Source organism: Choloepus didactylus, chromosome 7 (assembly GCF_015220235.1).
Source record: "Choloepus didactylus isolate mChoDid1 chromosome 7, mChoDid1.pri, whole genome shotgun sequence".
NCBI classification, from domain to species: domain Eukaryota; kingdom Metazoa; phylum Chordata; class Mammalia; order Pilosa; family Megalonychidae; genus Choloepus; species Choloepus didactylus.
Window position 1 is genome coordinate 137,873,643 of NC_051313.1, and position 26,212 is coordinate 137,899,854.

Genomic DNA, 26,212 nt, shown 5'->3' on the forward strand with positions numbered 1-26,212 from the left:
CTCTTTCTAGTTTTTGGCTAATAACTGTTACTTACATAAAACATGTCACATGCTTTACTTAACTCTGGGTTCTTAATCTTCCTGAGCAACCCATGGGCAAACTTGTCATAGTCTCTCTACTTTGAATTTTTAAAATTTACTTTTGTTTCTTTGTAATGAATTGTCTCTTATTATTCACATTTGTAAAGCTCTCACTCTTTTTGGATTTGTCAGACATGGTGGGATTAAGAATGTTCATAAAACACCTAAAACGCACAAAAAGGCCATAGACTAACAACAATGCAACGTCAAAACACACAACCACTAAAGCTATTTTTTTTTTTTTAGTGACAGGCAGAGCTCTGGTTTGTGTTTGTTGGAATCTATGAAAGGGTAAATTGAAAGCTTGTAATTGAATGAAAAAAAAAAGATTTAATATTTCCCAGTAGCTGCAGTTCCCCAGTTTATTAGAAACTAAGATCTTCTGTCTCTACAGATTTGATCATTTGCTCACTTATTTTGTACCAGGTACTATTTCTGGGGTTGTGGAAGAAGGCTCAATAAACAGCACCCCTCTCTACTACTTATCTGAATCACCTGAGAAATAAGACAATAGAGTCAGCATACGGAAGCCATATCATCACTTTTAGTTTTGATAAGGCTGATGAAGCACGTGGCTTACATTCATGGGCAAGCAGAACTCCTAACACTGAACCTCAGATTCAGACTTGCCCACCTATCACAGAAAGCACTGGATCCCTCCCTGCCCCACCCCCAGTCTCCTCAGCTGGCAGTGTGTTGTTGTACAGCAGAATAAGTATTCTTTGTTGGCACCTTGCACACAAGAAAAAGACAAGAGGATAGAGCCAGCAAGGCTCCTTATTTCCCAGCTCACTAATCAGAGTAGACATCTCGCCTCCCCCACCCCCCACCAAGAAAGGCTGGGAATGTTATGCTAGTGGAGCTTCCTCCAGATAGAAGAGAAATTCAGCAGTGAGGAAGAGTTGTTACCCCCTAACCAGAAGCCTAGTGCTCTATCTGATTTAATCCATACCACCAAACAGTCCATATTGATTGAATGTCTACTATGTGCCTGTAATCATTTTAGGTGCAGGGAATACAGAGCTAAATAAGACAGGGTCTTAGCTTTCTGGCAGTTTACATCAGGGTCTGTGTTTCAATGACCCACCTTACTTGCCTTACCAACCCCAGCCTTCTCAGATCCTGCCTTTATTTAAATTTTGTACATCACAGATTTTTCTCATTAATTTTGATTTTTATAACATTAAAATAATATTTATTTTGATTATTGAGCTTTTTGGTTCCTCAAATTTTGCACGAGGTAAATGCCTTACTTGCCTCAACCTAGTCCCAGCCCTTAATTCAAAATAATTTTGTAAACAAATAAACTAATAAACACTTTTTTATTCATTATTATTAAAATAAATTATCAGATAATGGTAATGATAATGATTTACACTGAGTAGAGATATGGGGTGATGTGATAGGAAGTGATGGGGTCAGGGAAGACCTATCTAATGGGATGATATTTAAATTGAGACCTGAGATATTTAGCTTGTGAAAAGGCTTCACAGTGGGAATGACCCTGAAATTTTCAAGGACCACCAACAAAAAAAGTTAGTATGCCTTAAATGTTAAGGACAAGGTAAGTGAATAATAGTAGATTTGGATAGAGTATCAGGAAGAGTTCAGAGTTTAGGGCTTTGTAAGCCAGAGTAAGGAGTTGAAATTTTATTCTAAATGCACAGGAAGCAATTGAAGGCTGCTAAGCTGGAAAGTGGCATGATCTGATTGATTTTTCAAATAGTTCTTTCTGGATTACAGGGGTGGGGAAGGGGAAAGAATAGAAGCAGGGAGAACTGTCAGTATTCCTGGTAAAGATGATGGTACCTTGGACTAGGGTGATTATAGTGAAGATGTAGAAAAGCAGGGCTTGAATTAATTTGGAGAATGAGGAGAAGAAAAATTGAGTGATTTCAGGTCTTTTAGCTTGAGCAACTTGGTGGATGGTGGTGCCATTCTCTGAGATGGAAAAGACTGGCGCTTGGCACATTAGGAGGTGAGTTGGCAGTCATGTTTTCAATTTTGGATATGTTGAGCTTGAGATGTCTGTTAGACACATGTTGAATAAGCAACCCCAATGCACTGGGGAAAGGGAAGGGAGAACAGTGTTTAATAATGGAAATATGGGCATTATCTGTGGCTTGATGGAATTTACAGCATGGTAAGGGATAGAATAACCAAGGGATAGAGCATAGACAGAGAAGGGTGGTAGACTTAGGATGTAGCCTTGGGAGCAGATGTTGAAGTGGAGGTAAGGGGATAGGGTGGGTGAGGGGTGGAGAGAGAAAGAAGGGTGTCCTATAAGTCAGGAGAAGAATGTGTTTCAAGAAAGGGATGAGAGAGCCTTGCATTGAGTTCTACAGAGAAGTCGAGAAAAAAAATCAGGGCTGAGAAGTAACGAAGGACTGTGGCAACGTCGAGGTCACTGGTGACTTGACAAAGGCAGTATCCTTTAGTGTGAATGGGGACAAAAGGCTGATGGGGCGGGTTGAAGAGAGAACGTGAAGTAAGGATGCCGAGACACTTTACTGTTATTGCCATTTTATAAATAAAGAAACCGACCCTCATAATGGTTAACTGTTTCATCCAAGGTCAAAGCCTGTAGGGTCAGATCAGAGTCCGTGGAACAATTTGTTGCAGGGAGGTCCATGCTATGCGAGAGATTTATCCAACTCTTTCAAACGTTAAAAACCAACGCTTCATTCAAAGGAGCACTCGACTTATAAATTTCTTCCACGATGACACCTTCCATTTTAAGAAGAAAAAACCGCGAAGGCCCGTCTTCAGAAAGCAAAAGGCAGAAGGAGCATCTCTCCACAGCTCCGGGGAGGAAAGGGACCGCCCCTTTTCGCAGATAAATCGGGGCGCGGCCCACTGCGGCTGCGCAGCCAAGAGCGCGCGCGCGCGCGCGCGGGAGGGGGCGGGAACGCGGAAGAGGCGGCAGTGCGGGAGCAAGGCTGGGGCCGGGGGCGGGGCCGGGGGCGGGGCCGGCTGAGGGTGCACGGGGCGCGCGAGTGGGGGCCGCGCGGGGTTGAGAGCGGCGTCCGCAGAGAGAGCCCTGAGGCAGAAGACGCGGCGGCGGCGGCGGCGGCGGCGGCGGCGACGACGACGATGCTGGAGACACTGCGTGAGCGGCTGCTGAGCGTGCAGCAGGATTTCACCTCCGGGTGGGTACACGGTGGGGGTCGGAAAGGGACCCGAGGGGCCGGGGCCGGGCTGGGGTCGCCGCTTCCCTTCACTGCCCGCACGGCGCTCGCCGGTCCAGTCCCGTCCCCCCCCCCCCCGTCCCTGCCCCGCGGCAGGTTGTAACGAACTTTCCGGCGTCGGTCCGGAGACAGAAAGTAACTTATGTCCCTACTAGCTGCGTCTGACCTGCGTCCCCGGCACCGGGAGGAGGTCGGGGTCGTGGCGGACTGCGCTGGGAAGGGTGGGACCCCCTCCCGGGACCTCAGCCGGCCGGAGAAGGGGAGTCACGTGAGAGGCGGGCGCGCCCCTCGGCTTCCGCCCCTCGCGGGCGCAGTGACCCCGCGGCCGCTCGTCCGGTACGAACGCCTCCCGGACACCTGCCCGCCCCGGACCCGTTCCTCTGCGGCCCCGCCTGGAGCTGGCCCGTCGCTTCCTCCCGAGGCGGAGGGTCCGTCCTGCCCCGCAGCCTTCGGGACCCGGGCCGCGCCGTCCGCGTGCAGCCTTGGCCCTCGCTGTTGGCTCACTTTCGTAACCCTTGGCGAGGCTTCTTGCCTCTTTCCATTTCGCTTTCTGTCTGTACCTTTGCCCTGGGTTTAACGCCTCAGTGAAGAAACTTTGGGGCAAGAAAAGCAACAGAACTAAGGTAGCGGTGTTCGTGCATAGTGGTTAGGAGCACAGACCAATGGTTCCCAATTTTGCTGCATATTAGAATCACCGGGGAACCATTAGCCATTCCAATGTCCAGGTGGCATTCCATACCAATTCCATCAGAATAACTGAGGATGGGGCCAAGTTTAGGTAGTTTTAAAGATCACCAGCTGATTCCAATGTGCTGCGAAGTTTGAGAACCACAGGCCGATTGCGCCACCGCTTACCAGTGATCTCGGCCAAGTTGCTCGATCTGTTTTGCCTCAGTTTCCACGCCTATCAAATGGTGATGATGAGAGTATCTCATAGGGTTATTGTGAAGATTAATGAGTTAATGTATATGAAGCATGGAGTGAGCACTATATGAGTCACTGTCGTTATTTTCATTTGAATTTTTTCATTATCTTGGAATGTCACCGTTAGCTTACAAATCCTTCTGATAGCATCTTGGTCATACTATGCTTTAAATTTGAAATGGGAAAGATGTTAGCTAAAGTTTTATGGGAAAAAAAATCTGTACTATTTACCTTTTGGGCACTGAGGAATAAGCTGGCAAACATTTGAGTGCTTGTCATAGGTAAAGCATTTTTGCTAATTTGAGTTAGGTGTTCTTAATGTTAATTACAGATGACCTGCGAGCCACTGATTGATGGATGTGCTTGCATGCTTGCGTTTTTCCCCCATGAATTCAGGAAAAGTAACTTCCTTTTTTCAGAGTGTAAATTATTGTATTGAAAAAAATTTTGTATGATGCTGGAATGGTCCACTTGTAGCTTGAAAATGGTCACGGATCTGCTCATGTGCATACACCCATTTCTTCAAGGAATTCCTTGATGGTAGAACAGTCCATGTTTCTAATAGTTACTCTAATTTGGTTGCCTCAGAACCCATGTCTCCTCCTGACCTGTGCTTAAGAAGGTGATGTACTTAGGAATATGGTGCCTGGACTGCCCAGGCCCAAGCCATCCCGGGAAATCTGGGTAGCTCTAAAAGTTCAGGGTTTAGTAAAGAGAGAGGGTGGAGGGGATCTGGATTGGACTCCTTGGAAACTGACTTGACTTCATAAAGATGCCATGGAGTGAGGCCAGTTTGGGGTTAGCCATCCTGAGAAGGTTTGGTTCCATTTAAGCCCTTTGTTGGCTTCCTCCTTGCATCGGTCTCGTTAGGACTGTCTGTGCACCCTTAGTGTGTCACCTAGCAGAGAAATAACTCATCCCCAAGTGATGTCTTTCTACCAGCTGACTGGCAGCTGTACACTCTGATTTTTACTTTATTCAGGTCCTCAATTTTCTACACGATTCTTACTAACTAAAAAACCAGGTAATCCATTGTAGTAAACTCTTACTTAGCTTGAGATCAACCTATTTTTAAACATAATTGAGTAACATTTTGGAGAAAAGATGACGTTAAATACAGGACACATTGTCTATTGTGTGCCAAATGGAAAGCACCGATTCAAAGATGGAGATTTGCTTCCTGCCTTCCAAAACTATCAGATTTGACCTAGTGTTGCTTGAAAATGAGGGAGCAGTGAGCACAGAATCAAGAACCACTGGCTTCTAAAGTAATGGGAAACCTCAAGTGTTCGGGTTGCCCCAGGGACTCTTAGAAGGCCCAGTGTTTCTGGGCTGCTTCAGTGTGGCACTTACCCGGAGCAGACATTCCCTTTTCTGCTTGCTTTCAATTCCTGAAAATTCATATAACTGGAGTTTAAATGTAGATGAATTTACTTTTTCTTTAAGTGAAATAGGACTGTTCTTTATGAGTCTCATAGAATGTCACAGTGGTGATAAAAGCATGTCCGGTGAACCAAATGAGTTTCTGCCTTCCATTCAAACTTAGCAAAAATGCAATCATGTTAAGGTCATGGTTCTTAGAGGGCCATGTAGAGATTGCTAGTGGCTGGGAACTCTAGTAATTATGCCAAAATTGAGAAAAGCTTAGTAATTACATTGTTTTCTTTCTGCCTTAAGTAGGTTGACTTGGTTAAAGGCCATAAGAGTGAGGGGTATTGGTTCTGGGCCTCACTCAGAGATCTTTTTCACTTGCTCAAGTCAGTCCCAATTTGATCTTAACTCAGAATTCTTGTAGCTTTTTGGAGAATTCACGTAGACGGCCACTTTTTTAGAGATTGGATTGCACTCTGAGAAACTTTTGGACTTACTGAAGCACATACTTCAAATCTGCTCAGATCTTTGATTTTTGCCTTTGGAGCAGTCATGCCCAAGAAACTACATTAAAGTATTTAGACATGCAAAATCCTTCAGGGAACTAAAAATCAGATTTACTGAAGGTTTACAGCTGTCTGTAACAATTCAGTGTTCCTTGTGTGTAATGCTCAGGATTCCTGCGGTCAGGAATAGAAAACCTGTTGCTGTTATTTGTTACAATTAGACAGTGGGTGTTTCCTCTCAAAGCTGCCACTGCTTCCCACTCCCACCACTCCCTACTATCCTCATTCTCTCCCCTCTCCTCCCATAGTATCAAACGCTGCTCAAAAGAGAGACTCTAATAATCTCATTTACAGCTAGGTAATATGGTGATAGTGAGGCTTCGCCTAAAATGTTGACTCTTTGAGGATTACTCACGGTTTTAATAAAGATAAAAATCCCAATGTTCAGCTCTTTGAATACTTTTTAAGTTCTTTTTTTATTGTTTTATTGAGATATATTCACATACCATAAAATCTTCCATGGTGTACAATCAGTTGTTCTCAGTACCGTCGTATAGTTGTGCATTCATCACCACAATCAACTTTTTTTTTAAATTCAATTTTACTGAGATATGTTCACATGCCATACAGTCATCCATGATGAACAATCACCTGTTCACAGTACCATCATATAGTTGTGCATTTAATACCCCAATCTATTTTTTAATTAAATTCAGTTTTATTGAGATATATTCACATACCATACAGTCATCCATGGTGTACAATCAACTGTTCACAATACCATCATATAGTTATGTATGCATTCATCACCCCAGTCTATTTTTTTTAATTCAGTTTTATTGAAATATATTCGCATACCGTACAGTCATCCATGGTATACAATCAACTGTTCGTAGTACAATCACGTAGTTATGCATTCATCACTACAGTCTATTTCTGAACATTTTCCTTACATCAGAAAGAATCAGAATAAGAATAAAAAAATAGAAGTAAAAAAAGAACACCCAAACCATCCCCCCCATCCCACCCTATTTGTCATTCAGTTTTTGTCCCCACTTTTCTACCCATCCATCCACACACTGGACAAAGGGAGTGTGATCCACAAGGCCTTCACAATCACAGTGTCACCCCTTGTAATCTACATTATTATACAGTCGTCTTCAGGAGTCCAGACTACTGGGTTGGAGTTTGGTAGTTTCAGGTATTTACTTCTAGCTATTCCAATATATTAAAACCTAAGAGGTGTTATCTATATAGTGCATAAGAATGTCCACCAGAGTGACCTCTCGACTCCACTTGAAATCTCTCAGCCACTAAAAGTATTTTGTCTCATTTTGCATTCCCCTTTTGGTCAAGATGATATTCTCAATCCCATGATGCCGGGTCCAGATTCATCCCCAGGAGTCATATCCTGCGTTGCCAGGGAGATTTACATCCTTGCGAGTCGGGTGCCACATAGGGGGGGAGGGCAGTGAGTTCACCTGCTGAGGTGGCTCAGCTAGAGAGAGAGAGGGCCACATCTGAGCAACAAAGAGGTACTCAGGGGGAGACTCTTAGGCACAATTATATGCAAGTTTAGCCTCTCCTTTGCAGTAACGAGCCCCACAAGGGCAAGTCCCATGATAGAGGGCTCAGCACATCAAACCGCCAGTCCCAGTGTTTGTGACAACATTAACACCAGTCCAGGTGAGGAAGTCCAACACTTCTGCACCTTCCTCCAGCTCCTCGGGGGAAGGAGGGGCTGTAAATATTTATTTTATTCTCTGCCCAGGTTACTTTGGGATGTGTCACTATTTCTCTCTAACCTATACCAACCCACAGTATCTCACTTCCTATTCAAAGCTCCATGCAATCGTGGTGTTTGAACAAACCGACTGTAGAGTTATACTGTTTAGAAAATATAGATCCTACAGCAAATAGACATCTCTTCCCTTGGTCTCACATGAAGTTTTAAAACACAGTCAGTTTCGACCTTTACCCTTTGGCCCGGTTTGCCCTAGTCTTAACCAGATCTGCTTCATTCATATCACTAATTGAAGTCTGGGCTCTTTTTCAGCTTTTTTTTTTTTGACAGTGGCTGTATGCACTAATACTGACATTCATATCTGCCAAGCTCTAGCTCTGAGTTTCAGATGTCTCAGAGATACCCATTGTTCCAGAGATTAATCAGGTTATACACTTAGGGATCAGCATCTCAAAGTTTAGAGATAGGCATTGCAGTTCAGGAATAGAGTTGACTGCTGTAAGAGCTTACAATCTAAGGACCATTACAATAATTAAGTCCATGTTAGGCTATGTTCTAAGATTCAATTCTGAGTTTACACATTATAGTTAGTCCATATTGGCGAGGCCTTATAGTGTGTGTCTTTATTTCTGGTGTACTTCACTCAAATACTGTGTACAGGATCCATTCACCTTGTTGTGTGTCTCACAGCTTCACTCCTTCTCGTAGTTGCTCAATATTCCATTGTATGCATATGCCACAGTTCAGCATTCTATTCCTCACCCCAGTCTATTTTTGAACATTTTCCTTACACCAAGAAGAATCAGAATCAGAATTTAAAAAATAAAAATAAAAAAGAACATGCAAATCACCCCCCCATCCCCCCCTATTTTTCATTTAGGTTTTGTCCCCATTTTTCTACTCATCCATCCATACACTGGATAAAGGGAGTGTGATCCACAAGGCTTTCACAATCACACTGTCACCCCTTGTAAGCTACACTGTTATACAGTCGTCTTCAAGAGCCAAGGCTACTGGATTGGAGTTGGGTAGTTTCAGGTATTTACTTCTAGATATTCCAATACATTAAAACCTAAAAAGTGTTATCTATATAGTGTGTAAGAATGTCCACCAGAGTGACCTCTTGACTCCATTTGAAATCTCTCAGCCACTGAAGCTTTATTTCGTTTCATTTCGCATCCCCCTTTTGGTGAAGAAGATGTTCTCAATCCCATGATGCCAGGCCCAGATTCATCCCTGGGAGTCATATCCTGCATTGCTAGGGAGATTTACATCCCTGGGAGTCCCCACAGTCAAATTTTGAACATTTTTATTAATCCAAAAAAAAAAAAAAATAGAATAAAAGTAAAAAAGAATACCCAAACCTCCCCCCTCCTCCCAGTATTTATTTAATTTTTATCCCTATTTTTCTACTCATCTTTCCATACACTGGCTAAAGGAGTGTGAACCATAAGGTTTTCACATTCACATGGTCACTCATTGTAAGCTCTGTAGTTATATAATCATCTTCAAGAATCAAGGCTGCTGGGTTGCGGTTCAACTGTTTCAGGTATTTCCTTCTAGCTAATCTAATACACTAAAAACTGAAAATGGATGTCTATTTAACACTTAAGAATAACCTCCAGAATGACCTCTCAGCTCCATTTGAAATCTCTCAGCCACTGAAACTTTATTTTGTTTCATTTCTCTTCCCCCTTTTAGTCAAGAAGGGTTTCTCAGTCCCACTTACCGGGTCCAGTCCCACGTTGCCAGGGAGATTTACACCCCTGGGAGTCATGTCCCATATAGCGGGGAGGGCAGTGTCAGTTCAATAAGTATTTACTGAGTTCCTATCCAGTGCCAGACACCAGGCTGGGTACTCAAAGGGTCTTTTTTTTCATAGAAGCTTTTTTCATTTTATTTAAAAAAAAAAAAAAATTTAAGGGAGCATGCCCTCAGTTTATTAGGCAATGTCTATGTATTGGGCTAGGTCCTGGGGCTACCAAGTTGACTAAACAGTTTCTGCCCGCTGGGTGCCCTTGATTGGCAGTAACGTAAAGCAAAACAGAAGAAACTGATATTAAAGATGCAAGTGAGGTGGGATGTGAGCCCAGAAGAGTCATTAATTCTGATTCATTTATTGTGATTTGTTTACAGAAGGCTACAAAGAGGAGGTGGTTTCTGAACTGGGCCTTGAAGAATGGGTAGGGGTTGTGATAGAAAAATATTGGGCAAGGGCATGTGAGACATGGAAGTAGTTGTAGGAGAAGCTGGAAAGGAAGTTTAGTGCCTGGCAATAGAGGGTCTTGAATGCTTTGCTAAATTAGTTCATTTTTCAAATATTTATTGAGCCCTTATTCCTTGGCAAGCCCTATTCTAGGTGCTTAGGAAACAGCAGAGAACGATAAGACAGCGAATAATGTCCCCACTCATGAGCTTTCCATTCTCATGGCAGGAAACAGGATATCCAGAAGGTGACATGCTGTGGCTAACGATAAAGCAGGTTAAGGGGGAGAGGCGATGGAGTGATTGCTGTTTTACATAGAGTGACCCTGGCTTATTTATAAGTTGACTGACTCTTTTGAAGGTTTTTGCGGAGGGGTGTGGCATGAGCCTTCCTGTATTTCTGGAAAAATAGCTTGGGAGATGGTATGGGGGAGGATTAGAGACAGGGAACAGGGAGATTATTTAGAGGCTATAATTATGGGCCAGGTGAAAGATGATAAGGCAAGCTGGTAGGAGTTAAAAAGAGGGAATAGATGTGACAGTCTCTGATTAAATGTATCGGTGCTGGGATATGGGAGGTGACAAAGGTGGAGAAATTAAAGACGTTAACTTTGGGACATGTTAGATAAATCATGTCGTTTAGCAAATCAAAGAATTTAAAAACAGGTTTGTGGGAGAAGGAAAGGTTGGCTGTGAACATGTTGTGCCCTAAGGGCTTGACACCCAAGAAGCAGTTGGAAATTTTAGAAACACTCAGGAGGGAGGTCCGAACTGAAGCAATGCGTTTGCGGTTAATTAGAATAAAGATAGTCTAAATTATTCTCTGCTCCCCTGAGTCTGTGTAGTTTTTGTATGAATCTCTCAGGCTTTCATGCTGAAGGGGTCATATGTACTCAAGTGTGCTTGATGCTTTTGCTTTTCCTTGGTCTTGCTTAAAAAAAGAAATTTTTTTAAGAAATGAATTTTCACTCGTGAAAATACAGTAGATTTGATTTGTATTCGTAAGCAGAATTTAAAGGTAGAATAATGGAGACATGAATAGTTTCACACTGGTTCAAAGGAATTGAGCCTTTATGTCAAAATATGCTAATTAATATATTTTTATGTAGTATTTTAAAGCAGTAATCCTTACCATTCATAAAAGCTGGTGGGGTAGATGAGTAAAGTACCCCAGATGAGCACCTTGAAGTTGAGGTATAAATAAATGAAATAACATCAAGGTCACCCCACACAGTTGAGTCAGCCAGAGAAAGCAGATCTCCTGCTTATCAGATCTTTGTCGTGCTCTATACACCATTCTGTTTATCTGGTTTTTAAACTTTCTCTTTAAGCAGTTTTGCTAATTTCTACCATTTCTTAGTGAGATGCCTCTATTTTAGTATTTTCTACAAAGCTTGAAGAAATAAATGTGCTGGTGTCAAATTAAGGTAAATCTTTGCAGCAATCTAAAAGTAAATAATTGAACTGTTATGATGAATTTGAGGTCTTGTGCTTTGAACTCCAAAGTGTACATTAGTCTTTGCTGGTAGAAAAGTAATTGTCGGGTGGCTCACTTACGCCTGTGTGTTAATGGACTCACACAGCAGCCCTCAGGTCTTCCTGACGGTGTATGGAATAGGAAACAGGAATGGGGGTGGGGGACACTTTTTTAGGAAATTCTGTTTCTTTCACCCTGGCCTATACATATTGTCTTATTTTTCTGGATGATGGTGATGGTGGTGATCCCTTTCATTTGAATTAGCCCTGTCATTACCAGAATGCTACCAAAGTCATATTTGTAATTTTATTTCATTCTTGCTGGTCCTCACGGTTAAGTATAATGCTACCATTTTACATTTGAGGAAATAGAGGAATCCCACCTGGATCAGTATTTCCCTCCCAGCTTGTCATGACATTTTGGGACAGTAAATGGACCTTATTAATGGATTGTTTCCAGCAAAGGATCAGTGCGAGAAACTTAAACAGAGCTGTCACAAAAGAAAAACGGTATGCTACTTTCAGCTGAATTCTGGGTTTTTGAAGACATGTTTCAGAAAGGGCTCTTACTTTTTTATTGTTGAATGTATCTCACCTTATATTTTTTTCATCTTAAAATAGAAATAATAGTTGTCGTAACCCTTCATCCTTTTCTTTCCTGTGTTTTTTTGACTGCTTCCAACTTCCATTTAGCTGCTTTGTTTTCTCCAACCATTTCTATTCTGAATTTTGGCAGATTGAAGATTTATATGGAGAAGGTGTGTAAGAAAAGATAAATATTTGAAAGACTTTTTTTACAATTTTTTTTACTAAGTTTCAAATATACACACAAAAGAGTCACACTATATCCCCTTATATCCATGACTCAGATTCAATAATTGTCAGATATTGCCACCTTTGCTTTGTATCTCCCTTTATAAAGTAAATCTCAGACTTGTCATTACATCCCTCAAATGTCAGTTTGCATCTTAAAAAAAAAAAAAAAATACAGACATTACATAAATGCAATGCCAGTAGCATACCTAATATAATTAACAGTAATTCCTTGGTATTATCAATTATCCAGTCCATGATCAGACCTCCCTGATTCTTAGAAATGTCTTTGTACAGTTGGTTTGTTCAGATCAAGATCAAGTGAGATCCACACATTACATTTGGTAAAAGATCGGTTTTTAAAGTGGATAGTTTTTAAGGAGCCAATGGGGAAAGTCTTACTGGACATTCCAACAGTTTTATTTTTAGCTCCCTGAAACATTCCTTCCTTGCCTTTTATTTCAAGTTAATTTTTCCTTCTTTTTTTGGAGGGGGAGAACCCCATACTTAGTATGTTATAGTTGAGAAATTAAAAACTTGTTTTAGAAATAATTAATTGAAATTTCAACCTAGAGATTTGCTTGATCGAGTAATTAGAGTGGTCCAAGGAAGATCTTAGCAATTTCCTTTCAAAATCTTTGTCACACCTAACCTTAGGAAATTGTCCTGAATCACTAAAAATAGGACTAGAATCATTTTGTGTGTGATACACTGGTTTGCATGACTATCCTACAGTAATTCTACCTGGGATGTCACAACTAAGTGCCTTGCACAAGTTTTGGAGAGGAAATGGTAGGGCTTGGTTATCAAGATTAGTATTTGCTTAATCTTGGTTAAACTGGATTTACTAGTTTACAAGATAAGCTTAGAAATTTAAATTGTTCCTGTGGGACAGGTTAGATCTTTTTATCGAATTTTCTAGACTCTTCTGTTAGGATATATGCAAATTAGTTTTGTATTAAAGGGGTGGCTGAGTCTTTTGAACATTGTAGGGACGTTTTCATCAATGATTTTACTTTTTGAAATAGATCATGGAGTAACAAAAAAATCTTTGTATGGAACTGGCATTCCAATTTGGCTTAAAAATATGCATTTGATTGGAAGTCCCATTCTGGTGCTCAGCAGGCATAATTGACAAAAAGTGAAATCCCATGTCAGGGCTTGCATGTCCAGTTATGTTTGTGGACTGGGAACAGGGTTGGGGGTAGTCACACAGGAGCTTGTATATTAGGACAGTTTCTGACTGATGTCAGTAAAGTGTCTCAAGAAAGGAGCACTTGTTTCTAGTTTTACAGATGTATTTAGGGGCCAGCAGTGGAACTGTTGTCTATGTTTCTGTTTCTTTTAGAAATGAATATTTGTTGAAGTAGTCAAATTAAGACAAACATGTACAGTAATATCTCATTAATCTAGTGCTCCCTTACTGGCAATCACAATTATCTGCTACAGAGTCCACAGCCAAAAGAAAGTAAAAATAGGTCAGGAAGTGAAATAAAATTTACAAAGTTTACTAACTTGGTATTTTATGTACAGAAGAGCCGATTTAATTTAATTTTATAATTGCAATTCTAGTCCATTTATCTGGTTCCACCCCAATAATTTAAAAACAGAAAGGAGAAGGGAGGAAGGCTGCTAAAGTAAAGTAGCTAGCAGAAGCAGTAATAGCTGATGACCCATGATAGTCAGGAAATTTAGAAAAATTAGACAAAAGAGCCCAACAAACAAACATAAAACACCAACTGTAGCTTAAGTTTCAGGTTAGTAAATGGAGATACACTCCTAGAGTTCAGGAGAGTTCTCTCTTGCCACAAAATGCAGAGTGGTGTTCATAATAATGGCCTGGAGCTACCAGGAAATGTTAAATAGAATGTACCAAGTCCCATTTAATGAAAGAAATGTGTAATGTATTTCCAAGTGCTTTTTATCAAGTTAAAATTTTTAAAAATGTTGAGAGATTTGAGTGCCCAATGGTATCAGTAAAATGTGCTGCTTTGATGTCGTTTCCTATCTCTATTACCTGTGTCAACCACTTATTTTTCTAATGATGCCATATAAATGAGGTTTCTCTAGTCCAGTCAAGTTAAGAATCAGTGTTTCTAAATCAGTGTTTCTAAAAACGAGATTTGGTGCAAGTAAAAATATAAAGATTATAAAAATGTTTGCTACAAATTTTCCATTTGATATGTCTGATATATGGGAAGCATTCAAATATTATCTGTAGAAGTACTTAATTTTTGCTTAAAAAAGAAAAAAAATAGCTTATTCCACCTAAAATTTTAACAGCTGTATAATTTATGGTTGAAAAATCTCTTGACCTGTAATAAATATTATATTGTATACTTGTTGAATTGCAGGCTGAAGACTTTAAGTGACAAGTCGAGAGACGCTAAAGTAAAAAGCAAACCCAGGTAAGCTTAACATTTAATTTACCTTTACATAAATTTTATACAGCTTTTGGTTGTATTCATAATAGTATAATTACTTTAATGAGTTTACATCTGTTGAATATACTTGACTACTAAACAATTTATTGATTCTTTCCAAATTTGTAACACTGGGGAAATTTTCTGATATAATTGTAAAATGATTGAAAAAATGGCGAAGTGTCATTGTGTCACTCTATGAGAATCAGTGACTGATCACAGTTAATCATTTCTCTTTATGATTGGTTTTTTTTTTTTGAGATATATTCACATACTTTACAGTCATCCACAGTATACAATGAATTATTCACAGTACCATCATGTAATTGTGACAGTTAATCATTGCTAATTTGTGTATTAAGAGCAAAAGGAAAAGTCCTGTGTTATTGAAAAGCAAATTAAAAATGAAGCAGGGGAGAAACTAAGATGGCGGCTAGCTGAGACAGGGCGAGAAACGCCTCCATGAAAAACAGTAGCTAAAAACCAGAAAGTGACCCAGAATACCGGTTACAGCGATGCGCCAGCTGGACGAGGGCTCCTAGCTCCAGAGGGGCCGTATACTTGGTGAAACCAGGAGACGGCATTCTGAAACGAGTGAGTAAGCTGGCTGGAAGACCCGCAGCTGCGCGGCGGTCTGGGGAAGCCAGGGTTCAGCATTTGGAGACCAACTGGCTCTTTTTAAAAAAAAAAGTGGGGGGGAGAAACCCAGGAGCTGCTGCAGCCGCGATTGTGGGAACCACACAGTAAAACACAGCAAGAGGGGGCTGGGCCGGCCTCTCGGTGTCTGACCATGAAGATAGCCCGCTGCAGATACCCTTGGGGCTGGGGGAGCGGAGGGGAGAGCCGGAACCAGAAAGAAACCCCGCGGCTAGCAGCTGGCTCCCCGGAGGGCTGGATAAACTCCTGCCCGGGGCCGTGCCCACAGCCCAGAGCCCCACCAGTTATCCCGGAGCTGGGAAGGAGGAAGTGTGTGAGGAGGAGGAGGCTGAGACACCCTGTTCAGCCATTTTTGCTTCAGGCTGAGAGTGCGCCGCCGCATGGCCCAGCGGCCCGGGGCATCCCTTGAGGGATGGTGCACACTGGTGACGTAGCACGGCATTCGCTCGGCTGAGTTCCTGGAGGATCGCAGCTGGGAGAGGGGACCCACTCGGAGAACCCAGGGACGCTATGCCAAGTCCGGTGGTTTGTGGATCAGCGAGAGAGAGGGTCTGGGGCTGAACTGAAGGCTTAGACTCTTGTGGTGGCCTTGAATCTCTGGGAACCGGGGGGACTTGAACATTAAAACTGCCCTTCCTCCCTGGCCACCCATACACACGCCCCACACTCAGGGCGGACGGCTCCAGCAACACACCCAAACTGAGTTCTCCAACTGAACACACAAGAATCATTTCCCCACACACCGCGGGAACAAGGTTGTGAACTGACTTGAGGGATATAGGTGACTCACAGACGCCATCTGCTGGTTAGTTAGAGAAAGTGTACGTCACCAAACGGTGTTTCTGAAAAATTGGATCAATATCCCTTTTTTTTTTTAACAACTTGAAAGAACCCTATCAAGCAAAACAAATGCCAAGAGGCCAAAAACAACAGAACATCTTAATGCATGTGATAAAATCAGAAGATATGGAGAATCCAACTCCAAACACACAAATCAAGATATCGGAAGATACACAGTACCTCGCAAAATTAATCAACGAACTACAATCGAGGAACGAAAACATGGCAAAGGATTTAAAGGACATCAAGAAGACCATGGCCCAGGATATAATTGACATAAGACCCTAGAAGAGCATAAAGAAGACATTGCAAGAGTAAATAAAAAAATAGAAGATCTTATGGAAATAAAAGAAACTGTTGGCCAAATTAAAAAGACTCTGGATATTCACAATACAATACTAGAGGAAGGTGAACATCTCAGTGTCCTAGAAGCTCACAGAACAGAAAATGAAAGAACAAAAGAAAGAATGTAGAAAAAAATAAAAAAAAAATCGAAATGGATCTCAGGGATACGATAGATAAAATAAAACGTCCAAACTTAAGACTCATTGGTGTCCCAGAAGGGGAGAGAAGGGTAAAGGTCTAGAAAGAGTATTCAAAGAAATTGTTGGGGAAAACTTCCCCAACCTTCTACACAATATGAATACACAAAGCATAAATGCCCAGCAAATTCCAAATAGAATAAATCCAAATAAACCCACTCCAAGACATTCTGATCAGACTGTCAAATACTGAAGAGAAGGAGCAAGTTCTGAAAGCAGCAAGAGAAAAGCAGTTCACCACATACAAAGGAAACAATGTAAGACTAAGTAGTGACTACCCAGCGGCCACCATGGAGGCGAGAAGGCAGTGGCATGACATATTTAAAATACTGAGAGAGAAAAATTTCCAACCAAGAATACTTTATCCAGCAAAACTCTCCTTCAAATTTGCGGGAGAGCTTAAATTTTACACAAACAAATGCTGAGAGACTTTGCCAATAAAAGACCTGCCCTACTTCAGATTCTAAAGGGAGCCCTACTGACAGAGAAACAAAGAAAGGAGAAAGAGATATAGAGAATTTTAACAGACATATATAGTACCTTACATCCCAAATCACCAGGACACTCATTTTTCTGTAGTGATGACAGATCTTTCTCCAGAAGGGACCATAAGCTGGGACATAAAACAAGCCTCAAGAAATTAAAAACAAAAAAAAACAAAAAAAAACAAGGAAATTGAATATACTCAAAGCACATTCCCCAACCACAATGGAATATAAATAGAAGTCAATAATTTTTGATGTGTAACTCCATTATTTACTTCCTACATGATATAAAATACACAAACACTAAGGACAAATCAGTGGTTTTCAACTCAATGTAAAATATGTAATTTTAGACAACTGTATAAAGGTGGGGGAATGAAGGAGTATAGGAACATAGTTTATGTGTCCTACTGAAATGAAGGTGGTATCAAAGAAAAACAAGATTGATATGGATTTAAGAGGTTAATTTTAAGCCACACAGTAAACACAAAGAAATTATCAGAGAATATAACCATAGAGATGAAAAGTAGAGTTTGGGTTAAGAGAAATGGGGGAAGGGGCAATGGGGAGTTAAGAAATGAGTGTAGGGTTGCTGTTTGAGGTGAAGGGAAATTTCTAGTAATGGATGATGGGAAAGAGCATTACAACATTCTAAATGTGATTAGTCCCACTAATGGAAGGCTAGGGAGGGGGTGGAAGGGGAAGATTTAGACTGTATATAGGTTTCTACAACTGAAAAAAAAAAAGAAAGTCTAGATGACAATTGAATGCTAAGGATGAATTTGGATGGGATTGGAGGATAGAGGACAGGTGGCTCTAAGGGACACAGTTGAGACATAAAGAAAAGGAAATATAGAATGTAAGCTTTGTATCATTGTTGAATCTCTTCTACTTCTTAGCTGCGCTTAATGGAATTGCATAAAAGAATGTTCTTGTTCATGGGAAGTGTATACGTGAATTATAGTGTATCTTCAAGGATGTGTGCAGCTAGCTCTCATGTTCAGAAGACAGAGCAATAGATGATGGATGATAGATAGGGAAAGAAATAGCAATGTGACAGCATGTTAAAGTTGGTGAATTGAGCTATCGGGGAGGGGGGTCAGGGTATGATGGAATTCTGTGTATGGGGTTAGTATTGTTTTTGCAACTGTTCATATAACTTTGAATTTATTTCAAAATTAAAAAAAAAAAAAAAAAGAACCAGGACTTGGCAAATGAGCCTGTTTAGCTATGTTGTTTGTTTTGTATGAAAACATTGGTATTAGTTGTGCTAATTTTTCTTTCATTTTTTTAATAAGGTAAAGCATGTGCCCAAATTTCTCTTTCATTGTAGGTTTAATCATGCAGATTTATTCTTAGTATCTAGCATTCCATTAAAAATGTTTATTGTACACTAAAAACAATCTCTGTAGGGCAGAGTGACTATTGATAGATACTATAGGATATTACTTTGAAATAAAACAATATATTTCTCTGAAAGTTTAGACAAATTTGTCACTGATGGTTTAAAAGTATCTCATGTTACAATTGACTGTCACATTTTTTGTATGTGCCTTGTTTTTTTTTAGTTGGCCTAAATTAGAAATAATTTTAATAAAATAAGTGTTTCTTTGGGCAGGACTGTTCCGTATTTGCCAAAGTACTCTGCTGGACTAGAATTACTTAGCAGGTAAGTGTTTTCATTCAAACAGGAAGGTTATACTTCTTGCTATTTTATAGTCTAAAAATATTACATAATTTTATAGATAGAAAGCTTAAAACAACTAAATTTTCCTGTAATATAGTGATTGGAAATTGTTTACTTATTCTTTTCCCTAAAGGGCTTTCACTTTTCACTGGTTAGTTCAAAGGCCATTCCATTCAGACTTTGAGCAGATCATTATTGTATTTACTAGTCAGTACTTTATTGTGTGTGTTTTTCTTTTTTCTTTGTTGTAAGAAAAGTTATTGTGAATTTGATTGCTTAGTAATTTTTTGTTTCTTACTTTGATTCTTAATTGTATACCATTTTTTTCCCTCCAGTTCATTCCTATTGAAATTCTGCTGTGTAGACATGTGGATAACATGTTCAAGTATAGGGTTTTCTTAAACATGACCCCCAAATCACAAGCAACAAAAGAAAAAAATAGATATATTGGACTCATCAAAATTTAAAACTTTTGTGCTTTAAAGGACACCATCAAGAAAATGAAAAGACAGCTCACAGAATGGGAGAATATATTTGCAAATCGCATACATATCTGATAAGGAACTTGTATCCAGAATATATAAAGAACTCTTATAAGTCAACAGTAAACAGACAAATAACCCAATGAAGAGATAGTCAAAGAATTTGAATGGACATTTCTCCAAAGAAGGTATAGAAATGACCAATAAGCACATGAAAAGTTGTTTATCATCATTAGTCATCAAGGGAATGCAAATCAAAACCGCAGTGAAATAACCAGTTCACACCCACTAGGATGGCTATATTTTAAAGGCAGACAATAACAGGGATTGGCAAATATGTGGAGAAATTAGAACCCTCTTCCATTGTTGGTGGAAAAGTAAAATGGTGCAACCACTTTGGAAAACTTTTTGGTAGTTCCTCAAAAAGTTAAACATAGAATTACCATATGACCCAGCAATTCCACTGCTAGGTATATACCCAAAAGAATTGAAGGCATATGTCTACACAAAAACTTGTACACATATGTTCATAGCAGCATTATTCAAAATAGCCAAAAAGTGGAAATAACCCTAATGTCCATCAACTGATAAAGGGATAAATTAGCTGTGGCATAACCGTATGTTGCAGTATCATTTGGCCATAAAGAAAAATGAGATACTGATACATGCTGCAACATGGATGAACCTTGAAAACATACTAAGGGAAGGTAGCCAGATACAAAAGGTCATATATCGTATGATTCCATTTACATGAAATGGCCAGAATGGGAAATTCCCTAGAGACAGAAAGTCTGCCAGGGGTTAGGGAGAGGGAGGAAAAGAAAAAGACTGCTAATGGATACGGGGTTTCTTTTAGGGGTAAGAAAATGTTCTGGAATTAGTGCTGATAATTGCACAACTTTGTGGATATGCTAAAAACTACTGAATTGTACACTTTAACAGCATGAATTTTTTATTATGTGAATTATACCTCAATAAAGCTGTCATAAAAAGTTAGGTAAATGGTTTTGTTTTGTTTTTTAATTTTTATTGAGATATATTCACAGACTGTGTAGTCATACAAACAAAGCATACATTCAGTTGTTTACAGTACCATTATATAGTTGTGCATTCATCACCAAAATTAATTTTTGACATTTTCATTAGCACACACACAAAAGTAATAAGAATAAAAACTAAACTGAAAAAGAACAATTAAAGTAAAAAAGAACACTGGGTGCCTATTTTTTTTTTTCTTCCCGCATTTTTCTACTTATCCATCCATAAACTAGACAAAGGGGTGTGTGGTCCATATGGCTTTCCCAATCACCTTGTCACCCCTCATAAGCTACATTTTTATACAATCATCTTCAAGATTCATGGGTTCTGGGTTGTAGTTTGATAGTTTCAGGTATTTACTGCTAGCTATTCCAATTCATTAGAACCTAAAAAGGGTTGTCTAAAGTGTGCGTAAGAGTGCCCACCAGAGTGACCTCTTGGCTCCTTTTGGAATCTCTCTGTCACTGAAGCTTATTTCATTTCCTTTCACATCCTCCTTTTGGTCAAGAGATGTTCCCCATCCCACAATGCTGGGTCTGGATTCCTCCCCAGAAGTCATATTCCAGGTTGCCAGGAAGATTCACTCCCCTGGGTGTCAGATCCCACATAGTGGGGACGGCAGTGATTTCACCTGCCAAGTTGGCTTAGCCAGAGAGAGAGGGCCACATCTGAGCAACAAAGAGGCATTGGGGAGGAGGCTCTTAGGCACAATTATAGGGAGGCCTAGCCTCTCCTTTGCAGCAACAGTCTTCCCAAGGGCAAGTCCCGTGGTAGAGGGCTCAGTCCATCAAATCACTAGTCCTCTATGTTTGTGAGCACTTCAGCAACCATCGAAGTGGGGAAGCCCAACACCCCTGCATTCTTTCCCCGGCTCGTCAGGGGGCTCTGCATATTTTTTTCCCTTTTTTTTTTTTTTTTAATATATAGTTGACTTTAAAAAAAGTTAAAAAAAAAAGAGTAAATGGTTTAAGTTTGTAGTTATATGCAGTTCTAGAGTTAATAGCATGCTGTCTGACAGATGTGTGGCAGAGGCAAAAGGCATGCTGTTTTTCCTTATCTGCATTCGTAGTAATACACGATCATCTATACCTGCCTTTTGCTTTCTCTTTTCTAGCTCTTTATAGGGCTTCTTTTTCCATTTTTTCATTTCTTTGCTTTTTTCCCATTTTTTTTTTCTTAATAGAGCAGTTGTAGGTTTACATAAGAATCACGAAGAAAATATAGAGTTCCTATATTACACCCCCACCACCAGGCACACAGTTTTCACTATTAACATTTTCCAATAGTGTGTTACCTTTGTTACAATTGATGAACCAATATTATTATAATTATTTATTAACTAAAGTCCATAGTTTACATTAGAGTTCACACTTTGTGTTGTGCATTTCTATGGGTGTGTTTTTTTTAAAAGAAAGTTTATCATGGTAACATGTACAACAGAAAATTTCCCTTAAAGTATACAATTCAGTGGTGTTAATTACATTCAAAATGTTGTGCTACCAGCACTACCATCCATTACCAAAACTTCCACCACCCCAAACAGAAGCTCTGAATCAATTAAGCATTAACTCCCTTTTCTCTGTTCTCCTCCCCTTCCCCTGGTAACCGTAATCTCGTTTCTGACCTTATGAATTTGCGTATTCTGATTGTTTCATATAAATGAGATCATACAATATCATTTAGTACCCTGTGGGAAGATACTTGGAGACAATGTAAATATCTTGTTTCTCTTCATACTTCTACCCATTAAATTTACCATCTATTAGGATTCTTGCCTGAAATAGCTCTTACTGTTACGTTTGACAAACGGTAATTTTCTATTTCCTTCATTTCTTCTATGTTTACTAATTGGAAACCTACTCCAAGGAAGCATTTTCCCTTCTTCTTTATTTATTTATTCACTCATTTATTTTTATCAGTATGAACTCCTAGAAACTTGTTTAATTCTTTGAGTTATAATCTATTACTACTGTTATTTATTTTGTTGCTCAAATTGTCCCAGATATGGTCATTGGCAGCCTCTTTAAGTTGGCTCTATCTCCTCTTGACATGTCTCCATTATTTTTTGAGCTTTTTCTTTTTGGCACCACAGGGTATTCTAGCTTCATCTTTAGATAGTATTTTTTTTTTCCAACATGTGGTTTACGTTTCAAATAATTTTTTGCTTTTCTAGGTATGAGGATACATGGGCTGCACTTCACAGAAGAGCCAAGGAATGTGCAAGTGCTGGGGAGGTAAAGTATTTGTTAATCTTAAATTGTGGGAACATTTCTTTTTCAGTGTTGAGTGCTAATTTCTAAAAAATTAAATTTATAAATTGTTTGTATTAAAATGTTTTGCAGGATATCTGAAATAGAATTAATAGAATTTAGTAGATGACTCAAACTCCTTAAATAAAGCTGATTTTCATAATGTCTCAGCAAAGTAATTTCGTTTACTTGTCCTTATGACCTTTATTCTAAGGTCATAGGTAAATGTTTAGTACATCTAGGTATAAAGTTTATGATTTGAGTCTAATGACTGCAGTATGTGTAAATTATAGTTTATGATTTTTTTCCCCACTCACTAATTGAGAATTATTATTTGGGCAAAATTACCTTTGTTCATTCTACCTAAAATAATTTTCTTAGCAAATAAATACAAAAATTTCAAGGAGTCATCCTCACTTTACTTAAAAGAGCAAATGATTTTCAAACACTATGTATGAAAATTATTTGTAATTAAAAGTATTTGGTACATATACTTGAAATCTTTGTTAGTGAAGGTCAAATACTCTGTGTTGATGTCAGTAAGACTATATTTTTTTCCTAAAAATTTCTCTGATTCTAACTTTTAGTTAATTTAGACTGATTTTCTTTACCATTTACCTAAATTTTTGAAGCTGTAGTAGTTATTTGGAACATGGGAATACGTGTGATGAAATTTAGACATTAGTGTTTCTTTTAGAAATTACTGAAAAGGGGACCTTGGATTCTGAGAGTTAGGCAGACTAGATATTTTGAAAAGCTTCACAGCTGTAAAACACATAAATGCTGGGTAGATTTTTAGAAATACTCTCTATACTGAATTGAGTTTACAAAATTAAGGGAACTCATAAAAGGGCCAAAAAACTGAACAGGGAACTGAAATCAGAATTATTTAAAAAAAGAAAAGAAAAAAGAAAGCTGAGATGAAATACTAATACCAAAGTTTTTGGAAATTTATGGAGTTGGGAAACTCTTCCTAACAGGAAATGACTTTGGGAGTCCCATTGTAAAGCTCTTGGACCCTTGAAGTCGCTGCATCCCCAGTGAAAGGTTAGCTAGAAAAAAATCAACAAGAAATCCCATCTGACTTCATAACTACTTGGCGTAAATATAGTCTCTCCTTTCTGAATTTGTTACCATGGTCTTGGCCTTATGTGAATCTGGGGTTCTAATGTATTCTTCCTGCTTAATCGAGAAACCCCTAAGCTAAGAAATTAAAGGGTCACAAGTGACTGCTCTTTGACACTCAAAAAAAAACAAGTGCACATTCTCCATGAATGAATCTATCCTTACCTTTGGTCCCTCAAGATTCCTGCAGATTATTTCAGCCAAGTAAAAATTCAGACTAAAAGAAAAGTACCATGCACACAAAGAAATAAACCACCAAAAGGGTAAGTCACCAAAACCGAAACGTAAAATTGAGACCCACAAAGGACTTTAGATAACACATTATTGGATGTAGACTACTAAATAGGTAAATGTTAAAAGAGAAAAGATGTTAAAAGAGAAAAAATGGATTAAAAAATGAGAAAGGAATAAAATACTATATAAATGATTTTTAAAAGTTATTCAAATAAAAATTTCAACAGATGTTTTTAATAGCAATTAGATACAGCTGAAGAAAATTAGTGAACTAGAAAAGTGAGTCAAAGAAATTACCAAGAATGAAAATGGAAAATAGGTGAAAGAAGAGTTGATAGAGAATAAAACTCTAAAAGGTCTTTAGGTTGAACCAAGTTGAGATTACCAGTATTTTACCAATTTTGATCATAATACTGCAATTTCATATGGTTCTGCCTAATGTATTCAACAAACATTCTAGAAAGAAAGAATGAGGGAGAGACAGTGTAGGAAAGGATAAATGGCTGAGACAGTCTGTAAATGGGGTATGTAAATCCTTGGATCGAGAAAGCATAACATAGAAGTTAGATATAATTATCCACATCTAGATCCCTTGTATTGAAACTACAGAACAATCCAGACTTATCAGTTTCTTTCTCTGCAAAGTGGGGGTAATAGCTATTTCTGCAGTCTTGTTGTGATGATTAAAGATTGTAAAGCACCTAACAATCCCTCACATACAGTAGTGTTCAATAATGTTAGCTATTGTTAGCAGCAACATTCCAAATATCATTTGTCTGTTTTACTCAAACACACATCCAAAACCTGTTTTATGATTTGCTAATTATTAACTGCTTTGTAAATCAGAAATGGTTAAAATTCCCAAATTGTTTATTCTAGATTTTTCAAATTATTAATCTAATTAACTAGGGTAATTAAGATTTAACAAACTTGTTTAAAGATCCATCACAAATCAAGCGAAATGTGTTATTTATCCTCAAAATAGCCCTGTGATACAGGAATTATTTTCTCTTTTTTAGATTTTTAGAGTTTAAAATCTCAGAATTTGTGGAATGTGCTATTAGAATATGAGCACCTAGAAGGCAGGCATTTTTTTGTTTTCTTCACCATTGTATACCCAGTGCCTAACACAGTACCTGGAAAATTGTGGAAGGTCAGTAGAAATGTATTGAATTTTATAAACACAGAACCCTGTTTCAAATCTTAGTTTCCATCACAGCTGTATCTTTTAGCAGCATTCATCATTTTTAAACTACTTTTGGAGATCTTTATAAAGACCAGTTGGCAGCAGGTATTTTAAAAATACACAAAATTAATGAGAACTGCAACTCGAGTAAAGCTTGGTATCACCTCCCAGCTCAGTTGGGCCTTGTATTTGAGAGATGATGTTACCTCTCAGTGTGGGCTGAAAAACAACAGGGAGGCATATTGAACAGGGGGATAGAATGAGGAAACCAGCAGCTTTCTAACCTCTTTATTGTAGCATAGTTCTGTTATTTTATTTCAAAGGTTGTGAATTCCTAGAATATGAAAATCTAAGAACAAAAACAATACAACCCCACTTACAAATAATTTTATTTGGATATATTCCTCTCAAATTCTTATTTTAGTGAGATTCAGTACGAGTTGTATTCATATTTCAGTTCTTGAAGAATCAATCTTGGGGTGTGTAAACTCTTTTTTTTTTTTTTTTACACTTAACTGTGAACTCAGTAATTTACATATAAAATTCAGTTGCATTTTCTTCTGTTGTATAATGAGTTTTGCAGTTTTTACTGTACAGAGTGTATTTCTCAATTCTTGCTTATTTTTGGTGATATTTTCAAAAGAAGACCTTGCCTTGCTCCTTCTAAATCTTACTCAAGGCCCTTTCTCCTCCCACCGTGTTAAGACCAAAACAAAATTGCCTGGGAGAAACTGATGGCTGTCATTTTCTTTACAATCTTCAGGAAAAGAAGTTAGAATTATCTTAGGCTAGCCTAGTATCTAACAACCCTGCTATTAGGAATCTTTTACATCTGAATTCCTTCTTTAACTTAAATCCTTTTCTTTTTTTTCCCGTAATTGCTTCCATAATTCCTTCCTGTGCAGATATCGTTTACCTTACTTTATTGCTTCTTCTAAATCATCTTTTAGGCCCAT

General features: G+C 38.9%; 1 protein-coding gene across 2 annotated transcripts in view; it reads left to right on the forward strand.

Annotated features, from left to right (window-relative positions):
• Nucleotides 1-3,096: 3,096 nt before the first annotated feature.
• The window catches only part of DTNBP1 (dystrobrevin binding protein 1), a 134,417-nt gene continuing 111,301 nt past the window's right edge, over nucleotides 3,097-26,212 (forward strand). For both annotated transcript variants that reach the window (XM_037842111.1, XM_037842112.1), the window contains exons 1-4: nucleotides 3,097-3,230; nucleotides 14,663-14,716; nucleotides 18,874-18,924; nucleotides 22,636-22,696. In XM_037842111.1, coding sequence (XP_037698039.1) covers nucleotides 3,175-3,230; nucleotides 14,663-14,716; nucleotides 18,874-18,924; nucleotides 22,636-22,696 — 222 coding nt within the window. In that variant the 5' untranslated portion in view covers nucleotides 3,097-3,174. The remainder of the gene's footprint in view (nucleotides 3,231-14,662; nucleotides 14,717-18,873; nucleotides 18,925-22,635; nucleotides 22,697-26,212) is intronic.